We start from the raw sequence: 21,330 nt of genomic DNA, 5'->3' as shown, positions 1-21,330 counted from the left end.
AAACACACGACAGGATGGATGAGGTGTTTTTGAACCACCAGTTCTTTATTAGCACTTTGACAAGGATGCATGTTTAACAGCTATGGGACACTTGCACCAGTGTGCTGCAGGATTTAGCAATCAAGATAAATATATCACATATGAACTTGTTGGAAGCTTACAGGGAAGTGTTTCATGGGAGTAAAGGATTGTGTTTTCATATTGCCAGAAGTTAAAGAGCACACATGCTGGAGTGAGGTAACAGGAAAGGAGGGGCTCAACATTAATTTTGTGCTCCTTGCAGCAGTTACAGTAAATGAGGTGGTGTTTTAAACAGTGCATGGCAAAGCCGCTGCTTAAACTACAGATAGGAAGTGATAGAGAAGTGTGGCATAGATATACACAAGGGATGTAACATTCAGGGTGCAGATGAAGTGCGTATGTTTTCCCTCACAAGCACACACAACAAACACGTGAATACAGTACTACAGGATGTAGGTGGGGGAAAAAAACTTCATTACTGACCATGTTGTAACAAAGGCATAGCGTAGCTCTACTACTACAACACCAGATATCACACAGCTGACGTCACAGGGAGCTGGTGAGTGTCAGAGGCACAGATAATGATGTTTATCTAAGAACTCTGCTGAGGTCAACGCTGTCCGGTTAAAGCAAGATTGTCTCCAACTGGCTGAGGAGAATAGCATAGACTGAGAGAAGGGAGTGAGTGGTTTTAAGCTGCATATTTCACTTGAAAGTGGTTTAGTAGGATAAGAATTGTGGTTAGATCCAGAAACAACTTTCAAACTTTCAGCCATTCACTTTGCCCACTAACAGTTTCCATAGCTGTTAACATTTTCTACAGATTAGGAAGACTCGGGATTATGAATCCATACCCATCAGACACTTTAAAAAAGGAATAGTTAGACATTTGAGGAAGTTTGCAAATTCCCTTTGTGTTCAAGAAAGAGAGAGGATAATCTATGACGTTGCCACCACCAGAGACCGGGGAAACAGCTGCGGCTCTAGTAATGGTTACAAAATCTGCCAACCAGCATCTTTTAAAAAAGCTATCGCTCATATAATCTAAATGGCTGCTTCATCACCACAGGAAAAGCACAGGTGTTAGTAATAAGATTAATTATGGCTCTGTTTAGTTCAGGGAACTTAGGACAGAGCGACAGTGATGCAAGACCTGAAACTCTGCTGTTATTCACTTGATGACTCACACCTGTGCTCTTCCAACCATTCATGTTCTCACCTAGGGCCGGGTCACAAACCAATACTTTTTGTTGTATGGACCAAACTTTGGGCTGGGAGTCGAGCTTCAATACTTTTGTGGTATCAACCATGCCGTGTAGCACCTAATATTAAAACTGCGTTGTCATTCGTATCTAATTTCAGTACCTAAGTCAAACTTATCAGTGTCCGTGATCTCACAAAGTCCTGGTATCCATATCGACACCTAATTGCAAATATTGAATCAATACCCAGCCCTATTCACACGTATGGGATACTTGGTGTCTCCAGTAATCTCACTGCAATATGCTTGTGTTTGGACTTTGAGAGAAAGGTGGAAACACACAGATAACATGCAAACTCCACACACACACACACAAAGGCCCCAGTCAATCCAGGACTTGAACCACAGACCGTGAAGTGAGGCACCAATGTTAATGACCTCATGAGTGGCCACATGACCACACATAATGTCATTGATACACTTCAGTGTTTGTTTTGAGGAGCTGGCAGGTGGATTTTGTTGCCATTACTGAAGTGCATCTGCAAAAGTATTTGCGTAAACTCTCACAAACGTGTGCGTCCACCCAGAATTATAGAACGTTAACTCGGATCAAAAAGCTAACCGTTGAATGGGAATATTTTAAAAACAGCCCAAGCTCTAGTTGCAGCCTCTGTCAATCATAGCCGACAGCTGAGCAGCGAGAGAGAGTGCAGAGCGCGAGGTGTGAGGTCAGTGGAAATACTATTGATTTAGCTCTGACCAGACAAACATTTGTGAGATTATAAAACGTCCATGTTTAACAGACCGAGAGAGATAATGTTGTAAAAATAGCTTTGATTTCCAACCACAGTGCTGAGGTCACTAATGGGACAAGTCGCCTGCCCGTGTTTCCCGTCTTAATCCTACACGAGCTTCAAATTTATCATACGGACCCATGAGTGGCTTCTTTATTTAAATATCTATTTATATATATATACTGTATATGTGTTCTCTAAATTTGACTCAAATTAGCAAATATTCCTAACATGTCAGACTTTTTTCCTTTTTAAAGAGAAATACAGTGAATGGTGAGAGCGTGAGAACTGTGTTTTAAATTTTACTCTCAGTCATTCATACACACTGACAGGATGCAGGCTGAAACTTCACTCAGTCACCTGCTAAACAAGCACCAGTGACTGGCTGAGCCGCGGTGTGGTGAAGCCCCCGACCCACACAGAGCCTCTCTCTCTCTGACCGTCGCGCCCACTCGCCCGTCTGCTACTTTAAAAAGGTGTTGAGCTTTTTCTCGATGTGGGCGAAGGCGTCATCGCCCATGTAGTCGATCTGGCCGTCTTCCCATCGCTGCTTCCTCTCCTCGGACGAAAGCTGACGCGGAGGAGGGGGAGGAGGAGGAGCAGCGGGCTGTGACTCTTCTCTCACCTCCTCCTGAAGGTAACCCTGTGCGACAGACACGGAGAGAAGGGGGAGGAATGAATTGACAGTTAAATAAAAGCCAGATATGCAATACTTTATAAGGAGTGATTCAGCCATGCCTCAGCTTTCACTCAGCTGCAATTTCCTCAAAGGGGAATTATCTCGAATCTACCCTCATGACATAAAATGCTCCGTGCAGACGTTTCATCAAAGTCAACATGCAACAAGGTGTTTTTAATGACACATTCACAGCAATATTTCCAAAAGATGAAGCACAAAGTCTTCCTTGGAGCAGGAAGTACAATAACAAAGGGAGTTCAATTACATTTAAGATCTCTCCAGACTTGACTTATAGCAAATTAGACAGTACACTCTCTGCATACGAGTGTCGAGGCTTAAAGCATCCACATTACACTTAAGTGTAAGCTGCAAATGGTATCTAAACTGGATGCCAAACTCACAAAAACACACGTGTACGTACACGTCTTCAACTCAGAGCTTCCTCCATCAACTGATAACATCAAGTCATGAATAAAGACATTATTGTGTAGACCTGAACTATTAAATCCTGAGACAATTAACAAAAATATCATCTTATAAATGGAAAAATTAAGCAATAAGACAAATGGTGTCGCCTGGTTTGGTATAAGCAGTTTAAGAAAACTTCTGATCATTTTGGCGGTTATTAAACAATACCTTTGTGATATTGAAAGACTAGGTATTGAACTTCTTGAGCTTCACCTGATATCAAATCATTAAATATCCAAATTTGGTACCGAAGGAATTAATCTCATCATCAGCATGCTGTTAAACCAACACCTAAAACTAAAGAATTTTCCTGTTTGTAAAAACAGATTTAGAAAGAATTGGTAGAGAAGAAACATTTTAGAGAATATTGTCACATCAGTTTGATTTTACTACACCATCTTTAAAAAAAACAATTACAGACCCTATGGTTTAATGTCGCCAACGCTCAGGCATAATCACTTTTCTGTATAAACACGTCATTGTGACACAATGACACACAGATTCACACTCCCAGGCACAGTTGTGTCATTTCCAGTGAAAATTAGTCAGACACCAGAGCGACTTCCTGCCTAGAACTTCCAACTATAAGCAAGCAGCTGCTGCAGAGGCATTTGAACGCAATGGACTTTTACTTGTTGCCACGAAGACTAAACTAAAGCTTTCCAGCATTTTTATGTGAAAAAAACGACTTAAAAACTCTACAATATGCGGTGCTTTAACTGCATGCTCGCTGCATACCAACATTACACACCAGATTTTGAAATACCTGCCAGGAAAATGACGGGTTCACTCACTGACGAGATGTTTCGAAATAACTCAGGAGGTGACAATTACGCAACATGTCACAACAGATAAACACATGCACATCCAATCCGCCACACCTCAAAGTGAACACTCGTCGTTTTCTCACACACTCAAACACCAAAAACCGCTGACTCTACCTTGTGGCTCTCCTCTTCAAAGTCGCCACTGAAGGGTGTTTCCCCGTGAGCCTTCTGCAGCAGCGGCACCACAGACTTGGTGTACACCTGCCACCACATGACAAGGTAGTCCGGGTGTAGGTGACTCGAGTCGGGCGACAGGGCGTGACCTTTGACCTCGCCCTTCTCGGCGTCATAGGAGTAGTTCCACGGCTTCAATTTGCCCAGGAAGTGCACCACCTTCGCATTGCGGCCGTACCTGTCCAGAAAAGCAGGTTGTGGGAATGTGACGACGTGTCAGTCTGCACACATGTGGTCTTAAAATAATTTGTCTCTAAATTATCTTACATTGTCGCTGCGGGCTACATTAATGAAAACTTGGGCCAGAAACAGGATTAATCAAATTCAACTTTGAGCCCATGTGGGCTGGGTTCAAGAAGATGGATTTTCTGATTCATATTATTCACGGATAAAGATCTGGTATGGATTCATGAAGTCCTTTGATGGATATTTTAATAAATGCCATTTCCTGTATCCTTTGTGAGCTCAGATAAACTAACAGCAGAGAGACAGAAAGAGGACACTGGAACAAGCGCTGTGTGAGTGTGTGTGTACATGTCTGAAACAGGCACAACTTTTAGAGGATTAAGATGTGGTTTTAGGGTTAGAATTGGGTTAGGGTTAGGCATTTAGTTCTGATGGTTAAGGTTAGGGTAATGGGCAATGGAGTGCATTATGTCTGTGAGCGTCCACACAAAGAATGCAATCTGTGTGTGTGTGTGCTAATGTACTGACTGTTTGAAAGCTGGCAGGTAGGAGTAGATGGCGATACTGCTGAGGTTGTAGATGAAAGGAAGGTGTTTAGTAATATCTGCCGTTGCCCAGGTGTTAAAGAAGCTGTTTAGAACCCCCTGATCTCCACCTGTAGACACACACACACACACATATGGAAAGTTATTATTACGCATTCAGTGAGGGATAACAATGCACGTAGACCCTGCTTGTTACAACACTTAGGGTTAGTCTAAGGGAGTTGCCGATGGACAGTGGAGGTAGAAGATCCAGTGACCCGTCCCTCCACGCTGCAACCGTAGGGTGTGTACATACACCGTAATTGTGTGCCTCCACGGCACAGTTATTTACCTCTCAAGTTTCCTATACCTGCCATTTAATTCACAGTGTACCAGATACACCTGAATGATATGATTGACTTGACTGATGTTACAGCCAAAACACAACTACAAATCATACAAAACGCTTTTGCACCTTGCAAATCATTATGCACTGAGAAAAGAGGAGTTGGATACACACACACACTAATGCTCTTTAGACTATGCACTATAGATCACTTTATTAGGGCCCCATGAGGCTGGTGTGACATGTTAAAGGACACTTATCTAATCTCTCCTCTCTAGCTGACACATTACAGTGACACATACCATAATTGTCCTTTCTGACACGTATAAATAGAAACTGTGTCGATATGGCTGTCAAAGGATAACCACAACCAGACCTCATAAACAAATCAAATGTAGGATATAGTCATATATATATTCTTTAACTCAGTGTTTCCTGACCCCGGTCCTCGGGGGAACGCTGCCCTGCATGTTTTAGACGTTACCCTGCTCCAACACACCTGATTCAAATGGTCAGCTCGTCATCGAGCTCTGCAGAAGCCTGATTTTTTAATGCCAATTGCTTAAATTTGTATTTTCACTAAAGTAAAGGAATATTGAGCCATGACTGCTGGTCATGTCGGTCACATAATCTGCATCCTCTGGTTCTTCAGATTATGCCCTTGTTCTTTTAATGAGAAAAAAAGAAGCTCCGGTGCTCACCATCAAAGCTGCCGTTTTCCTCACAGAACGCCAGCAGCTTCTCGTGAGTCTCATTTGACGGCGTGAAGACGAAAACCCCCGAGTTGAAACAGTCTGGCCAACCGGGGTCTGGTGCTGCAGAGAGCTCCTCCCTCTCAAAGAGTTCATCTATATTCGACAGCACCTGAATACATTAAACATACATGACTTCACACAAAGAAAAAGTACACTCAGTTTTCTCTGATTTGAATGCAAATCGTTAAATTATTATGATTGTGGTTTCCTCACCACTGTGTCTGCGTCCATGAACACGCACTTGCTGTACTGTGTGAGCGTCCAGCAGTGCAGCTTGGTGAACGTCACTCCCAGGTCCGGACGCTTCATCAGAGCCAGATGAGCCTCGTCGTCCGAGTCCATGATGTTTACCAGACACACCTCGTCAAAAATGGAACCAAGGACTTCCCTGTGACACACACAAACACACTGTGTGATCTATACGCTCTGGATGTATCAGCAAAGTGGGCAGAGTCACTTTTTTTGTGAGTTAGTATAAAGCAACCTAACAGTCGCCTGTATTCTCACCTCCCCTCCCCTTCCAATCCCTAAAATTCACATGATAAATCTAGAACACCAGCGGTGGTCTACCAACGTAGACTTAAACCTTTTCTCCCAGGTCTGCCCCTACCAGCCAGGGAGTGACATAATACATACATCGGCGCCTGTTCAATTTACGTCAAGGTCATCAAATCGTCCGACTGTGTAAAAACCAAGAGTAGGTTTGTGTGCGGACGGTGGCGACACGTCCCTACCAATATTTGGAGAAAGCCAGATTGTCCCTACCAATATTAGAGACAGGACATTGAGTATGTGTGCGCAAATTCTGTGAGCGAGCGGAGTTTACGAGCGTCAGTGAACGCGTCGCAGCCGAGCAGAAAATATCGCTGCGAGTCACAGTTCTCTCTGGCCGGCACAAACTATGGCTTTTCCAGACATTTTTGAGTGGGTTAACGTGGATTAAAAACTCTTGGAACTGCATGGAGGTCGGGTCTGGTTACCGGACCTGTGCGTTGGTCAAGGGCAACGAAAGTGAACGAAAGACTGTTGAGTAAGGGAGACGGTGAGGTCAGGGAACTGCTGCACCCCCAGACTTGTGTGGTGACACTTGCGTGGGGAGGCGAGGGCCCTATCATGACTGTGTGCAGTCCTCGTTATTATTCACACAAACAATGCAGTTTTTAATGTAAAGAGTAGACATGTCATTTGCAGAAACGAGTGTTAGAATGAATAATTCACAGTGAAGGCTCTCTCTCTCTCTCTCTCTCTCTCTCTCTCTCTCTCCAATACGGTGTATTGGTGTATGCCCCCCACTTAGTCACCCCCCACAAAGATAAGATTATAATTCGAAACCCTCATTGGCACACACTATCGTTTTACTCTGCAGCGAGCTCTGCTTTACCTGCATGGTTCTGCAACGTGAGGTCCCACGAGCACAACCAGCTTCTTGGACGTGTTGTGGTTTCGTAGCGACTGTCCGAGGACCATCGCTCCTTTGGCGTAGCTGTCATTGGTGGCCAGCGTTACGAAAGCTTGGTCTGCTTGGACGAACATAAACAAAACACACCATCATCAATATTATTATTGGCCGTACGAGTGGTTGAAAAACATTATTTATACAGTTTACAGTCATATTAATTGTATTAGCACCCAGTGACGGTGAAACTTAATAATGAAAACAAGGTGTTTCTTTACATCATTAATACTTTTGGTTTGAGGACAAAGCAGGACATCTGAGAAACATTTAAACGTTTAGAAAACTAATCACTTAACTGAGACCTGAGAAAAGTTTTTGCTCAGGTTTGAAATATGTCAAACTATGCTTATAGGAAGAGAGTAGTTTATGCAAATAATGAGATTATCTCATTATACCTGCAAGAACCACAGCTCCACTGGGGAAATACTGTATGCAACTATCACTGCAGCAGTGGGTGGAAGTGCAACATAGAGCAGAGACCCACGGTGATCCTCTGCTATTTCCTCAAATTTCCTGCGCATTGTTTTTGCCGTCAGGCTTACTTCCTGTACTACGGTGTCAAAGTGGATAAATATTAACTCAAAAATGCTCTGCGTATCAGTCACATGTAACAGTTGCAGCTTTCTGCACTTTTTACTTTTACACATGCTATTACAGATATAATAATATGTAACATTTCTGCGTTAAAGATATCTGAAAACAAGGAGACTAATATTAAACATTTTGTACTTGCAGTACATTTGCCAAACTTCCTCAACACGTAGTAGAAATTCACATTTCTATTTAAGGTAACAAATGCTTTCATTTTTGGCTGCATTTCAATGACATCATCCCCAGAAATGTCAGAATGTGGAAGGAAATATTCATGTTGCCTTTTGTTTTTTTTTTTGTGTATATTGTCATTAATGTATCGCGACCACTGGTTGTTATTTGTTGCACGTTCTCCGCCATCAAAGCTCTCCTTCGGGATCCCACGCTGCTTCCAAACTAAACTAAATCTATTTATACTGTTTTGACTGAGAGGCCCCTGGTGGCAGAAATCACATACTGTGCATTTAAAGTGAATACACATCTTCAGCACGAAAGAAAGCAGATTATAGTGCACTAATATGCACATAAAGTCTGTTAACTTGAGTATCTTAGATTAAAACAAAAGACATTTTCCCAACTGTCCAAACGAAGCAAACTCCCAAAGTCCTGGCTTTAGTAAATAACCCACTGCAGCAGAATCAGCATGTCCCATTCATGTGGAGGACAATTGTGGGGTCTTCAGTCTCCAATGAATCCCCCCATGCATGCATTAACGACAGCAGGGAGGAACCCAGTGAGTTGCTGCTCGAGTGAAAGTGGGCGCAGAGCCAGCAGCAGTCGTGTCAGACGTGTACGTGTGTGCGAGTGTGTACATGTTGTTGTCATGGGCTTCAGGGGGAACGTGATTGGAGTGGGAAAAGTGTCACATGTTTCCCGTTGTCCGATTCAGTGACCTACAAACCAGCTGTAAACGACGATTAAACTATGAAACGCATGAGCTGCCGATGTCAAACTGCAAGGCCCAACAGGAAGCGTGGGGACATGTTGTGACAGGGTTGTACATGAATAAAACCTCATGACTTACACACACCTCTGATATTTGTCCCTGATATGGGCACAAATATTTACACAATTACTTGTTAAAACACTGCATTTTTATTTTTTTTAGATTTTATGACAATGATTATTTAACCTGGAAGTGATTAAAGATTGCTCGTCAATGACAAAATTAGCAGAATAATGTCAAGCTTTTTACATGAATATAGTTGTGTAGAAATAACAACAGAAAAAAACTACACTAAGAACAAAAAGACTTGCTTCCTAAATGTAATTGCTTGTAAAATGATGCTCTACTTTATAGAAACCATGTTAAAAAGTAATAATAGTAATTTAAGAGAACATCTGTGATGTGTCTTGCTTGTCACAGCATTAGAACAACACAAAGTACACAGTCCACACATAATGCACGTCCTCACACAGAAATAAGTCTGTCAAGTTAACTTCAGCGCCCAAATCATTCCAGGGAGTTAATGTCTTCTTTAAAAAATAAAACTGCACTTCAACATTGAAAAAAAAAAAAATGTCAGTCTAAGAATGCTCTTAACCTCTGAGGTTGGGCAAAACGAAAGATGTATATATATCGGTATCAGGTATCGGCCCGATAATTGATATATATATATACTGCATATCGGCATTTGAATATCCAATATCAAGCATATTTAAATAAATTGATTAATGTGCCGATAATTTCCTCTAATGTTGGTGTTCTAAAACGTCTTGTTTTGTCCACAAACCAAGATGATTCTGTTTTAATGATTTCTTAGTTATATGGAGCAAATAAACCGGAAAATATTCACATTTAAGAAACCGAGAAAAAACAGAGAAACTCAAGCAAATTAATCGATTATCAAAATAGTTGACGATTTGTTTAGTAATCAATTCATTTAGTTAAGTTGTTTCAGCCCTTTATGAAACTGCAGTGTACACTTGACATGGTGAAAGGATCCGTGTTGGTGGTGTAATGCGAGTAAGTCGGGTTACAGTATGCAACTTCCACTCTTAACTGTTGGCACACAAATAAAACCAGAGCACGGAGAGAACCAGTCTGATAAAGTCAGCCAGGCAAAGTGATTACACAACATGACTGTAATGCAGATGTGTCGTCATTATGTAAGCGCACATCAGTTGTAAGAATATCTCCATTAAAGATAAAGATAAGTGAAGATTACGAGTACAATCAACAAATAGAGTACAATTTGAGTCCCAAACAAGATATAGTGTGAGTATGTATATATATATATATATATATATATATATATATATATATATATATATATATATATATATATACGTATAAATTAAAATTTACTTACTTAAAATTACTTTTAATAAGTAATGTTTCCGATTTCCAGTTTCTTAAACATGAGGATTTAAGTCTTTGGTATGAATTAAATACTTAACTGGGTTTTATTTGTAAAGACATCTGCAGGTGGAACTCTTTCCATTTTGTCATTTCCTAATCTAAACAAACCAAACACAGGATGAACTGACAACGCAGTCTTATATATTAATAATGAATTGATACTAATTTGTATAACTATTTTTTGGGGGGAAAGGATATTTATTTTCGCTTTTTTGTAAAGTTTTTCCTTTCTGTGTCAATAGTAATGGCGTTCGAATGGTGTTTAATTTTGAAAATCCTAACCGGATGTGCTGTTTTTAATGATCGCTAACTTGACTTTGGTCCATCTACGCTGCAGTAATTCATTACTCGCTCCATCACGACACTGAGAACAAACACAACATGATGACAATGACCCGTGTGTTTGTGTGTGTGTAAGAGAGTGCGTGTTCACACTGAGCAGCAGCAGCAGCAACAGTGCAAACGCTGCACCTGCTCGTTTCCGCTGCGTCTCATTTATAAACCGCGATGGTTCGGCAGGTGAGGCCAGTCCGTGTAGCGCCGGTCCAGTCAGAGGCGGCCCGTGTTCCGGTGTCAGTGCGGAGGCTGCGAGTGTCCGCGAAGCCGCGGTGTATGTCACTTACCTGACATGGTGCAGTGACGAGGGTCTGCCCGGGGGTCGGGGGTCGTAAATGAGACGAGAGAGGTTTTGCACTGCGAAGGACAGAAACGCAGTAGCTGAGAACAGTCCAACACAGGAATTAAGCCCCACATTTTCCGGATCATGTGATCACTGAAAGCTGACACGCCCCTCTCGGCTCTCTCTCTCTCTTCTCTCCTCTCTTTCTCTCTGGTCTATCTCTCAATTTAAAGCTCCAATGCAGAACCTTTGGTGGTTTATTAATGCTTCTGTTTGGTCTTTGTTATAAAGGAGTAATATGTAAAAAAAAAAAAAAAAAGAGGGAAGAATTCTGAGATTAGTCAGAATTCTGACACATTTAAGAAGATAGTTTCTTTGATTTTTTTTATTTTTATTTAGTTTCTTAAATGGGAATATATTCTAGTTTCTGGGATTTTCATCTTCTTAAATGTGTCAGATATACAGCAGAAAGAGAGAGTTGTTAAAATAGTGTTTATATGCTATGTGCATAGCATAGTCCCAAGCACCATGGTTCCCTGGTGCTTGGGACAGGCAGTTGAGAGCCGAGGAGTCCTGCGTGTGTTGCAGCCTGCTGCCTCACCATTAGATGTCAGTATTTTTACACATTTTACCTTTAAAGGTCAGGTAGTACAAACAGGAGGATTGACTACAATGATCAACAGCTGTACAATTCCTGTACAATTCCATTGCCTTCATTTGCAACAGAAATATTATGGCCCTTTAATCTAAAAGTATTTTTTGTAAACCTAGTATTTGTTAGGATTTAAGCTCAGCAATGCTCGGAATTTAGTCCATCTGTGTACATGCTTGTGTGGCTCAGTTTCCACCTGTTACACTTTTACACAACGATCTGATCCTGGATCAGGGTTCCTACACTGTGGTTGCTACATCAGTGACTGGAGGTGGAGTCCATTATAGGAGGAGAGAGTAACCGGAGAGCACCTCAGCATCACAGAGTGAAACAGGGCCGATCAGGTATCCTGAGAAAGAAAAGACCTGAGGCAGAGATAGAGGGATGCATTCACCGTGTGGAGACAAAATGTAGATGCTGACTTTGACTTTGAAGTAGTGAACAGGTTTGAAAAAAAGTGTTGAGGCTGTTTGTCTGAGCCAAGAGGGAAACGTAAGGTACAGTCTTGTATTTAGGTTTCAGCTGATTGTGGGACTATGTCTTTCCTTTTGAACAGTCAGAAAAGTGAGAGGAGAAATTAGGGGGGAAAGAAAAGGGCTTATGATAAAGGAGATAATATAGGTGTTGGGGAAGCAGAATAAGGAAGAAAGAGCCCAAAACTATTCCTCTGCAAGCTTTTCTACTCTGACTGATCTTCCACAGGACTCTATGCTCTTCGGCCTGCACGGGACTGAATGTAAGCTCCTTTTATTATTTTATTGCATTAATTGTGCAGGTTAACTTCTACACACAATATACAACTGATACTGAAATGTGATATCACCTCCATAATATTTCCTGACTTAAACAAGCAGGTCAAATGACAGATTTAGGAACAAATGCTGCAATTTTTGTTAAAAAGCTTTTCAAAAGGAAAAGAGAGATAAATTAAAAGCAATGTTGTATAGCATTGTTGTGTTTTTGAATAAATAATGAGCTCTGCAGGGAAGTGGTAGTGTTGTTGTGAAGTGGGACAGGTTAATCTGAGTGACGATGCTGGCTTCTGTGCCTCCGGTTACAGGTCATTGTGTTGACACAGGCCTTCATGTTTTAAACATGTTCCACAGAAATGCCAAATGTGACACTGGTCTAAAAAAATAAGAGGCAAAAGACTTATAGGAATTATAGGAATATAATATTTATTTATTGAAATTCCTTATTTAACTTATGGTTACTCAAATTTCCTTCTGAGCTTTACACTTTTGGCACTATCTTTCATCACATTTTCAAGGTTTTCCCCATACAGCACTTCAAAAGACAACTCTAAAAGTCATATTTAACAAAGGTCATTATCATTTATTATAATCTTTGTCAAATCAACCTGTTTGTATCAAATCTAAAAGTTTATCATGTAATTGTCAAGCTTAATTTATGTAAGTTGCTATATATATTTTTAGCGTGTCACTCTGGAGGGTTTTTTTAAACATTTACACTCCAGTTCTGTTAAAAAAGTAATTATTAGCTCTATGCTCCAAAATAACCTGACTATGATGTACAGTAAGAAATATAACGAGAGAAATGCCAACATTAAAGTGGGCATTTTCCAATTAGTTAAGATTTTAGTGTACTACAAATGCGAAAAGCTTAGTGAATTTAGAGTGGTTCATTTACAACTGAGGTGCTAGCTTAGCTTGGCCTTAGCGTTAGCATAATGGCTGAAGCACTTTTAAAGCTCAAACATTTTATCAATTCTTTATGAAACCCAAAATTAAATGTAGAAGTCTATTTTTTTCACTGGTGGTTTAAGAGATTTTTGGTCAGTGTTGCCAGAAGAGACTTCAGGAAATTGCTTTGGCTGAATAGTCTGACTTTTTGTGTTGAGCTATGCTAAACTAGCCACCGGGCTTCCCATCTGTTTATTTTCCTCATTTAACTGTCAGGAAGGTAGCAAACCTCTCTTCCATGATGTCAGCCTTGTACCTTTGCACCAATGTTGATACGGCTTGCACCTTTTTTATGGTTAGGTCTTTAAATGTTAAACTGTTAAAGAGGAAATCTGTTCACCGACTAAACACTAAAGGTAATGTCTTCCTCTTTTTTGTTTTCGTTTATCATACTATAAAGTTATAAATCAGACCTATACCTTTACTTTCAATCAGCTGCGCAGAAAGGACAAACAGATGAACCTTTCTTGACATGATGACACAGCTGTGGTGTTAAATGTTAACTGTCAGACGACGCCTGTCCCAGGGTACAGGCCGGCCAAAGGTCCATTCCGTGCCTCTGCTGAGTGACTCCTCCTAAGAGAGATAATCACCTCTCCAGCCTCTCTGGGATCCAGCTTCCTCTTTGCTCAGGTCTCCAGCTTCCCAGACCAGAGGGATCTGCACTGAGGGGCTTGGAACTCAAGACAGGACACACAGGCTCTTATGAAAGGTATGTCTTTCTGTTATTGTCCAGTCAAGAAAAGAACTGAAACCTTATTATGATATGAAAGTTAAGACCGCAGAGGATTTATATGGACATATCTGTGTGTGTGTGTGTCCTATGAAAAGTCACGCAACTAAACTGGACAGATCTTTATTTTCCTTTGTCTCAATTTTCTTGAATTCATTTAAGTGTTTAAACAGATATATATAAAAAAAACAGCGTCTACATTATGAACAATACAGAAAACTGTGCTTGAATGTTTTAGGTGCTTGAAGCAGAAGCCACCATGGCGAACCATGTCACACAGATTTCCCGAGATGACCTGGAAGAACTCAGAGAGGCCTTTGATAAAATTGGTCAGTTTCACACCCACACACACACACAAAAGCAGCCATTTTGGCTCAAAATAGTAGGTAAATAAAGGTGTTTCTCATGACAATAATGGTTCTGTTAAATGCACAGTATGCACTTGATGACTGAGAAAAGAAATACCTGCATTTACTTACTTTTTCCTCATGAAAAGTGCTCCTGTGGAAAAAAAGGTCACTTTTATTTTTTTCAGAATTTTACTGCCTACCATAAAGCATTATCTTATGTAAGACATTTTTATTGTGTACCTGTGTATGTGTGTGCGTGATTTTCAGGTGTAATAATAAGATTGTGCAAAGTAAGTGTATGATTATAAAAATGTGCTTGTAATTAAGAGCAAAATATGTAAAGGACATCGTGGTGTGAAATCAATACAAATGGGAGCCAGACTTTAAAATGACTGTGTTGTGATTTCATAAACATCATCCAAGTATCTGTGAGCAAGTGTGAAATGAAAGATCTTCATTGTTATTATACTCAGTTACAATGAATGTGTGCATTTCATTTTAAATAATGGAGAACAATATTTACAAAAATTATTTAATAATAGATGCATTATTATTTGTTTAAAGAGTCTTTACACTCTTATAATTTTTCCCAGGAAACAATTAGGAAAATAAAGACCAGATAATAAAAATCCTCATTTGTTCTTGCTTTTATAATCCATGGGTGATGTTTACGAATGGTTTCTTCACCTCATTAGATTTAGATTCATATTTTTATAATTGACTCACCATCTATATCTTTCGTTTGCTTCTGCGTGTGTATGTTTCCGCTCAGATATTGACAACAGCGGATTCGTGAGTGACTTTGAGCTTCAGGAGCTGTTCAGAGAGGCAAGCTTCTCCCTGCCGGGCTACAAGGTGCGAGAGATCATCGAGACCTTCATGGCTGGAGACACCAACAAGGATGAGAAGATCAGCTTTGAAGAGTTTGTTTCTGTAAGTTCAGGTGGCACAAAAATACACATGGACCCACAGATCCATACACTGCATGGTGGAGTAACACGGCCTGTTCATTGCCTGCTCAGATCTATCAGGAGCTGAAGAGCAAGAAGTTCAGTGAGACGTTTAGGAAAACCATCTCAAGGAGAGATGGCATCCAATCTTTTGGTGGAATGTCCAGGAAATCCAGTGAGGGAACCCAACACTCTTACTCTGGTGAGAGAGATGGTGCTTTGTATGTGTTAGAGATAGTTTTCCCCTGTTCTAACTGTTATTGTTACTGACCTTATTTGAAACTTCAATTTGCTTACATTGGACTGAAGTCACAGAACTGACCATTTAATTATGAAGAAATGAGAAATATATGTATTTGATCTTGAAAATGCCAGAACACATAGTTGGTAGTCCAAATTCTACGACTCATCATACCCATTAAACAGTGATAGTTTAAGCTTTTTTTTACATCTTACTTTCTTTTCTTTCTTTAATTTGACAACTGCTAACACACATGTTGCCATCATAGTAGGGTAACACATTTAGATACCACTGTTTTTTGTAAATTAGGATGTTGAGCTCTGTCACTTGAATGTAAAGGTTGCTATGCAAGAGAATCTAGGACTCTTTAAGTCTCCATATTTTGAAGTTGTTCGCTCTAATTATTGTATTTGATTGCACCTAACTTCTCCTGTGACACATACAGCATATTCTAATGTGTTAAAATCATTTAATAAATGATGATTTTTTTCAAGGTACAATCATTACAATCAACTAATTTTCATCTCTCCTGAGTTTAGATGAGGAGAAGGTGGCTTTTGTAAACTGGATCAACAAAGCTTTGGCCAAAGATCCTGACTGTGATCATCTGCTACCCATGGACCCCAGCGGCGAAAGCCTCTTCGCCTCTGTCCGCGATGGCATCCTGTTATGGTAAAACACACAAACGCCACACTCAATACATCACATACAGTACACTTAATGTAGTTTATTAATATAGTTAATGTAGTTGATTTATTGTGCAGTATAATGTTTGTTGTTTTGTTGCTAATAAAAATGATATTTATTTCAAATAAAGAAGACAAATGTGAGATATTTGACCAGAAAAATCAACAAATTAATGTTTAATCTTCTGGAGATGTTTAATAACACGCTGCTAAGTAACTGGGGCAACAGAGGTTAAAGTGAGGAATGGTGTGTTGCAATTTTATGATGTGTCATTTCTCCCTTTCTTCTTTTCTGTGTGACACTGCGTGAGGATCATTCCACAGAGTGAAAATGACTCACCTGTCATGGATCACCTAACTGGAACTTTTTCTTTTGTTCACTTTCAGCAAAATGATCAACCTGTCTCAGCCTGACACCATCGATGAAAGAGTCATCAACACCAAGAAACTCACCACGTTCAAAATGACTGTGAGTTTATTTAAGAGTCATGCAGAAGAGCACGTAACACGTTTATAATCCTGGTGTTTCTAATAACAACAATTCAGTCATTCAGCATTTGAAACTAATGACTTGACCAGTCACAAACTGCCTTTTAGAATGTTTTTATTCCTTGATTATTATCATCATTATTATTATTATTTACACGAACACTGATGTGTTAAATGAAAGCAACAGTTTAATGTACCAATGGTTCAAGATATTTTAATTTCTTTATATACTGTTATATTGCTGTATTATAATCTGGTAAAATGCACCATGTTTGACCAGATTATTATAAATCCTATGTGATATTCTCATCTGCAAAATAAACAGTGACTCCAGTTGTGGTAATACAGTATGAAAGTATTGATACATGATTTATCTGCATTTGTAGGAGAATCTCATCCTGGGTCTGAACTCAGCCTCAGCCATCGGCTGCACGGTGGTGAACATCGATGCCCATGATCTGATGGCCGGAAAACCCCATCTGGTCTTGGGACTTCTGTGGCAGATTATCAAAGTGGGCCTGTTTGCTGATATAGAAATCAGCAAGAACGAAGGTCAGCGCACGTGTGCATGCGCACAAACACACACACCCACACACCCCCAAACTGTTGAGCTCAGCAGAAGAGAAATATAATGATAGTATAAACTTCAGATACAGATATAAGAAGTGTAATGATGCAACAATGCAAACACAGATTATGTCACCATTGCTTTCCCTTTCTTTACTCGCATCACTTGCGTCTCATTTGCATGTGGAAACAAAGGTTGTACAGAGTGGATGGATGTCTGTTGGAAATATAAACAGTTTAATATTATCATATATCATTTTGGCCAAATGTATATCATTTAGGGGACTGCATACCCTGACACAAAAAATAGTTAACCACTTTCATCACCAGCATGTTTCAGTTTTCAACAATGATGTGTTATTGCAACTTTAACTACAGTATATGTGAGCTTAAATTAACTATGTGAGGACAAATTCTACTAACAATGTCATTTAGCTATCTATTTTTTTTATCTATATACCCCCAATAAAACATGAACCGTGTTGCTTTTACAGAGTTTTACTATCTCAAGGCATAAAATGAGTTTATGGATAATTTTCCTCTGACAGCCTCTTGCTTTCATTTTACACCAACTGTGGTTGTTTCCTGCAGGTCTCTATGGGCTCCTGAAAGAGGGAGAAGAACTGGACCATCTGCTGTCTCTCTCTCCTGAGGAGCTGCTGCTCCACTGGGTCAACCATCATCTGCGCAACGCAGGAACCCAGCCAATCAGTAACTTCAGTGGAGACATCATGGTGCCCTGCAGAACCCACACACACACATAAACACACATAAAAATACAAAAAAAGACATTGTATGACCCCCTTGTTGTGTTGTGTCACTGTAGGACTCGCGGGCCTACTTCTACCTGCTGGACCAGATCTCATCCCATGAAGAGAACAACAAGATGAGAATCAAAATCGACATGAGCGGCCTAAATGTGAGTCTGCTTCTAAATTCCAGGCCAAAATGATAGTTGTGAAGGTTTCTTGAGCAGACATCATTCAGAAAACTTAATTGAAGCTGCGTGATGGAGGCAATAGCAGCAGCTGTGATTTGCACATGCAGGCACATAATCAACTCAATTTTAAGTCGTACTGAACGTCCAGGTATATTACTAACAGCATAATATGGTTTGAATGTACAGTAACCGTGGTATGCTATAGTGTATTGTGTCTGAATATACTGGGAATTTACATAATGTGCGTTTCATGTGTATGTACAGGAGCCTGATTTGGAGGAGAGGGCAGAGCTGATGCTGCAGCAGGCGGCCCGGCTGGACTGCAGACAGTTTGTGTCTCCGCAGGATGTCACGTCTGGAAACAGCAAACTCAACCTGGCCTTTGTGGCCAATCTGTACAACATGCACCCCGCCTTGCAGAGAAGTCAGGCCAACAGAAATGGCATAGAGATTGCACACATAGCAGGTGAGATATACCGGTCAATAAATAAATAATGTAGTCCAGTGTAGATTGACTGGGTATACACTCTCAGATTATAATCTCTTTTGCAAGCGAGATGTACATGGTCATAAAACACTGGCTCTAACCCATTGAGTCTAGAACATTCACTTTGATGTGATTTTACAGGGAACTGGTGAGAGGGTTTCAGGGCTATATATGATGGGATATAGCAGCCGTGAATCTTTATGAATGATAGGTGATCAGTGAACTTATTGGGAGAAAATTTGACCCTGTTCATCACATCTTCATATCTTTGCAGGCGAGTCCAGAGAAGAGAAAACATTTCGCAACTGGATGAACTCTCTAGGTGTCGCTCCGTATGTCAATCATCTGTACTGGTATGTCACTGGTTACATCATCATCATCATCATCATCATTATCATCCTTACCCTTATCGGGAGAGGGGATACAGACATAACATCCATACACTTATTGTACACATCTGCACTGCCCAGTACCAACGAGGCTGTTGTCCTATTTTAATCCTCTAACAATTAAGCAGGGAGTGCCTTTGTCGAGGGTTAATGCTTGATGTTATTTTACAATCACACAAAACTGCACTTGTAGTCTAAAAATTAATCATTAATTTGTATAAAATGTTATCATAATTTAAAATATGCTTAGGTCAAGAGTCCATGTGACTCAATGGAGAAATACCAAGTCCTGCATTGATTTACTTATTTGCTGGCCTTAAAGTCATCAAATATAAACACACAAACTCTAAAAATAAAACTCTTTGGAGATACTATTAAAAATTGAATGGAGCTTTGGTTGGTTAATCAGTATAAGTGATATTGAACCACAACAAGGTTCGTCTGTCCTAGTTAAGGAAGAAATAGTTGACACTGCAAATAATGATGGTGTCTATGGTGTTTTGCGTAAACGTTCTCCTCACATTTGTTTTGCAGTAACCTGCGTGACGGCTTGGTGATTTTGCAGCTTTATGAAAAGGTCCATGTGCCTGTGAATTGGAGTAAAGTCAACCATCCACCTTATCCTGTCCTGGGTGCAAATATGAAGAAGGTACAACTACTTCTAAACATACAAAATACAAACACTTATTTGTGTGTTGGGGTAAATAAAAGCAATGTTCTGATACACATTCTAGCTGGAGAACTGTAACTATGTAGTGAAGCTGGGCAGAGATGTAGCACACTTCTCTCTGGTTGGTATCGGAGGAGAAAACATCAACAATGGCAGTCCTTTGCACACTCTGGCACTTGTCTGGCAGCTCATGAGGAGGTACACGCACCGTCCAGTGTCTTGGCACTTTTTGTTTGCTGTAGTCATAGTAGTTTAGAAAGACTGATTCTGATTACTGCCATTTCAGTTATGCTTCCTGCTTGTTATTCTTCAGGTACACAGTGCAGGTTTTGTCAGATCTGGGTGATGGAGAAAAGATTGGAGATCAGATCATCCTTAACTGGGTCAACACCACTCTGAGCCAGAAACGCAAGGACTCACAGATCAGCAGCTTTAAGGTAGTATGTGGCTACATATTGTATTTGAGTAGAAATATTTCTATGGGTCCATTTGACATTTTGTTCTTGTTCTCTGCAGGACAAACTGATCAGCACCAGTCTCCCAGTGGTTGACCTGATTGATGTCATTGCTCCTGGTACAGTCAAGTGGGACATGGTGAAGAGAGCAGAGAATGGACGGCTGAAAGATGAAGATAAACTCAACAATGCCAAGTAAAATCAAAACCCTGTTTTTGTTGCCTTTCCTACTTCTTCGCACGTGTTACTTGATAACCACTTCCTGACTCCTCTCTCTTCCTGTTCCTATCACAGGTATGCGATCTCATTGGCCCGTAAGATCGGAGCTCGTGTTTATGCACTGCCTGATGATTTGGTCGAGGTGAAACCCAAGATGGTGATGACGCTGTTCGCTTGCCTCATGGGCCATGGTATGAAAAAGGCCAAACCCTGAAAAACAACGGAAAATACAGACATGAACAAACCTGGGAACCAGCCACCAATATTATTCATGACAGCATTATACTTCCATTGGCTTCATTTCTTCTTTTTTTCAGCGTTCATCATCTTTGTAAATCCGCTGACCTTGTTGTGATCACTCAAAAGAGGCATTTAGATTCTAATAAGTATTAAGTATCCTGTATTGTACAATTATTTGTGTCTTTTTCTATAAGAAAAAATATATAATTTCTCATTCACAAAGTGAACTGTTTGTGTATCTGTGATTTAACATAATCAACGAATCGCTCTTTGCTATTTACTCCTTGCCTCATGTTTTTCTCCTATCAGCAATGCTGTAAATGTTGTGCACTGATGTTGCTATTTAATTATTAAAAAAATGTTGACTGGACTGAATCGCTCTCTCCCTCTGTGTGTGTGTTGCTTGATTTTTCAAAAGGTACATTTAAGCATAAATACATAAATATTTATAGAAAATAAAATATTTTAGTTAGACAAATAGAGTAGTTTTCATACATGTTTATCTGTTAATTTAATTAATTAATTAATATAATATAATTTAATTTAATTTAATTTA

At 40.1% G+C, this 21,330-nt stretch overlaps 2 protein-coding genes across 2 annotated transcripts; one reads left to right on the top strand and one right to left on the bottom strand.

Moving 5' to 3' along the window:
- Positions 1–15: 15 nt before the first annotated feature.
- LOC131445069 (glycogenin-1-like) lies at positions 16–11,192 on the bottom strand. Its single transcript, XM_058615874.1, has 7 exons — positions 11,008–11,192; positions 7,357–7,492; positions 6,189–6,363; positions 5,922–6,084; positions 4,879–5,005; positions 4,105–4,342; positions 16–2,659 (listed from the first exon to the last, which is right to left on the bottom strand). The coding sequence occupies exons 1-7, from the start codon at positions 11,147–11,149 to the stop codon at positions 2,480–2,482; spliced, it is 1,161 nt and encodes a 386-aa protein (XP_058471857.1). The 5' UTR covers positions 11,150–11,192; the 3' UTR covers positions 16–2,479.
- A 2,715-nt stretch (positions 11,193–13,907) lies between these two features.
- pls1 (plastin 1 (I isoform)) lies at positions 13,908–21,144 on the top strand. The gene is made up of 16 exons (XM_058615869.1): positions 13,908–14,070; positions 14,330–14,420; positions 15,214–15,374; positions 15,464–15,593; positions 16,172–16,304; positions 16,706–16,787; positions 17,194–17,359; positions 17,966–18,108; positions 18,201–18,293; positions 18,579–18,780; positions 19,076–19,154; positions 19,725–19,839; positions 19,925–20,058; positions 20,174–20,297; positions 20,377–20,510; positions 20,610–21,144. Exons 2-16 carry the CDS (start codon positions 14,351–14,353, stop codon positions 20,746–20,748), a joined length of 1,905 nt encoding a protein of 634 aa, XP_058471852.1. The 5' UTR covers positions 13,908–14,070; positions 14,330–14,350; the 3' UTR covers positions 20,749–21,144.
- Positions 21,145–21,330: the final 186 nt, after the last annotated feature.

This window comes from Solea solea, chromosome 18 (assembly GCF_958295425.1).
Source record: "Solea solea chromosome 18, fSolSol10.1, whole genome shotgun sequence".
Classification (NCBI taxonomy): domain Eukaryota; kingdom Metazoa; phylum Chordata; class Actinopteri; order Pleuronectiformes; family Soleidae; genus Solea; species Solea solea.
This window is presented reverse-complemented; position numbering and strand designations above follow the sequence as displayed.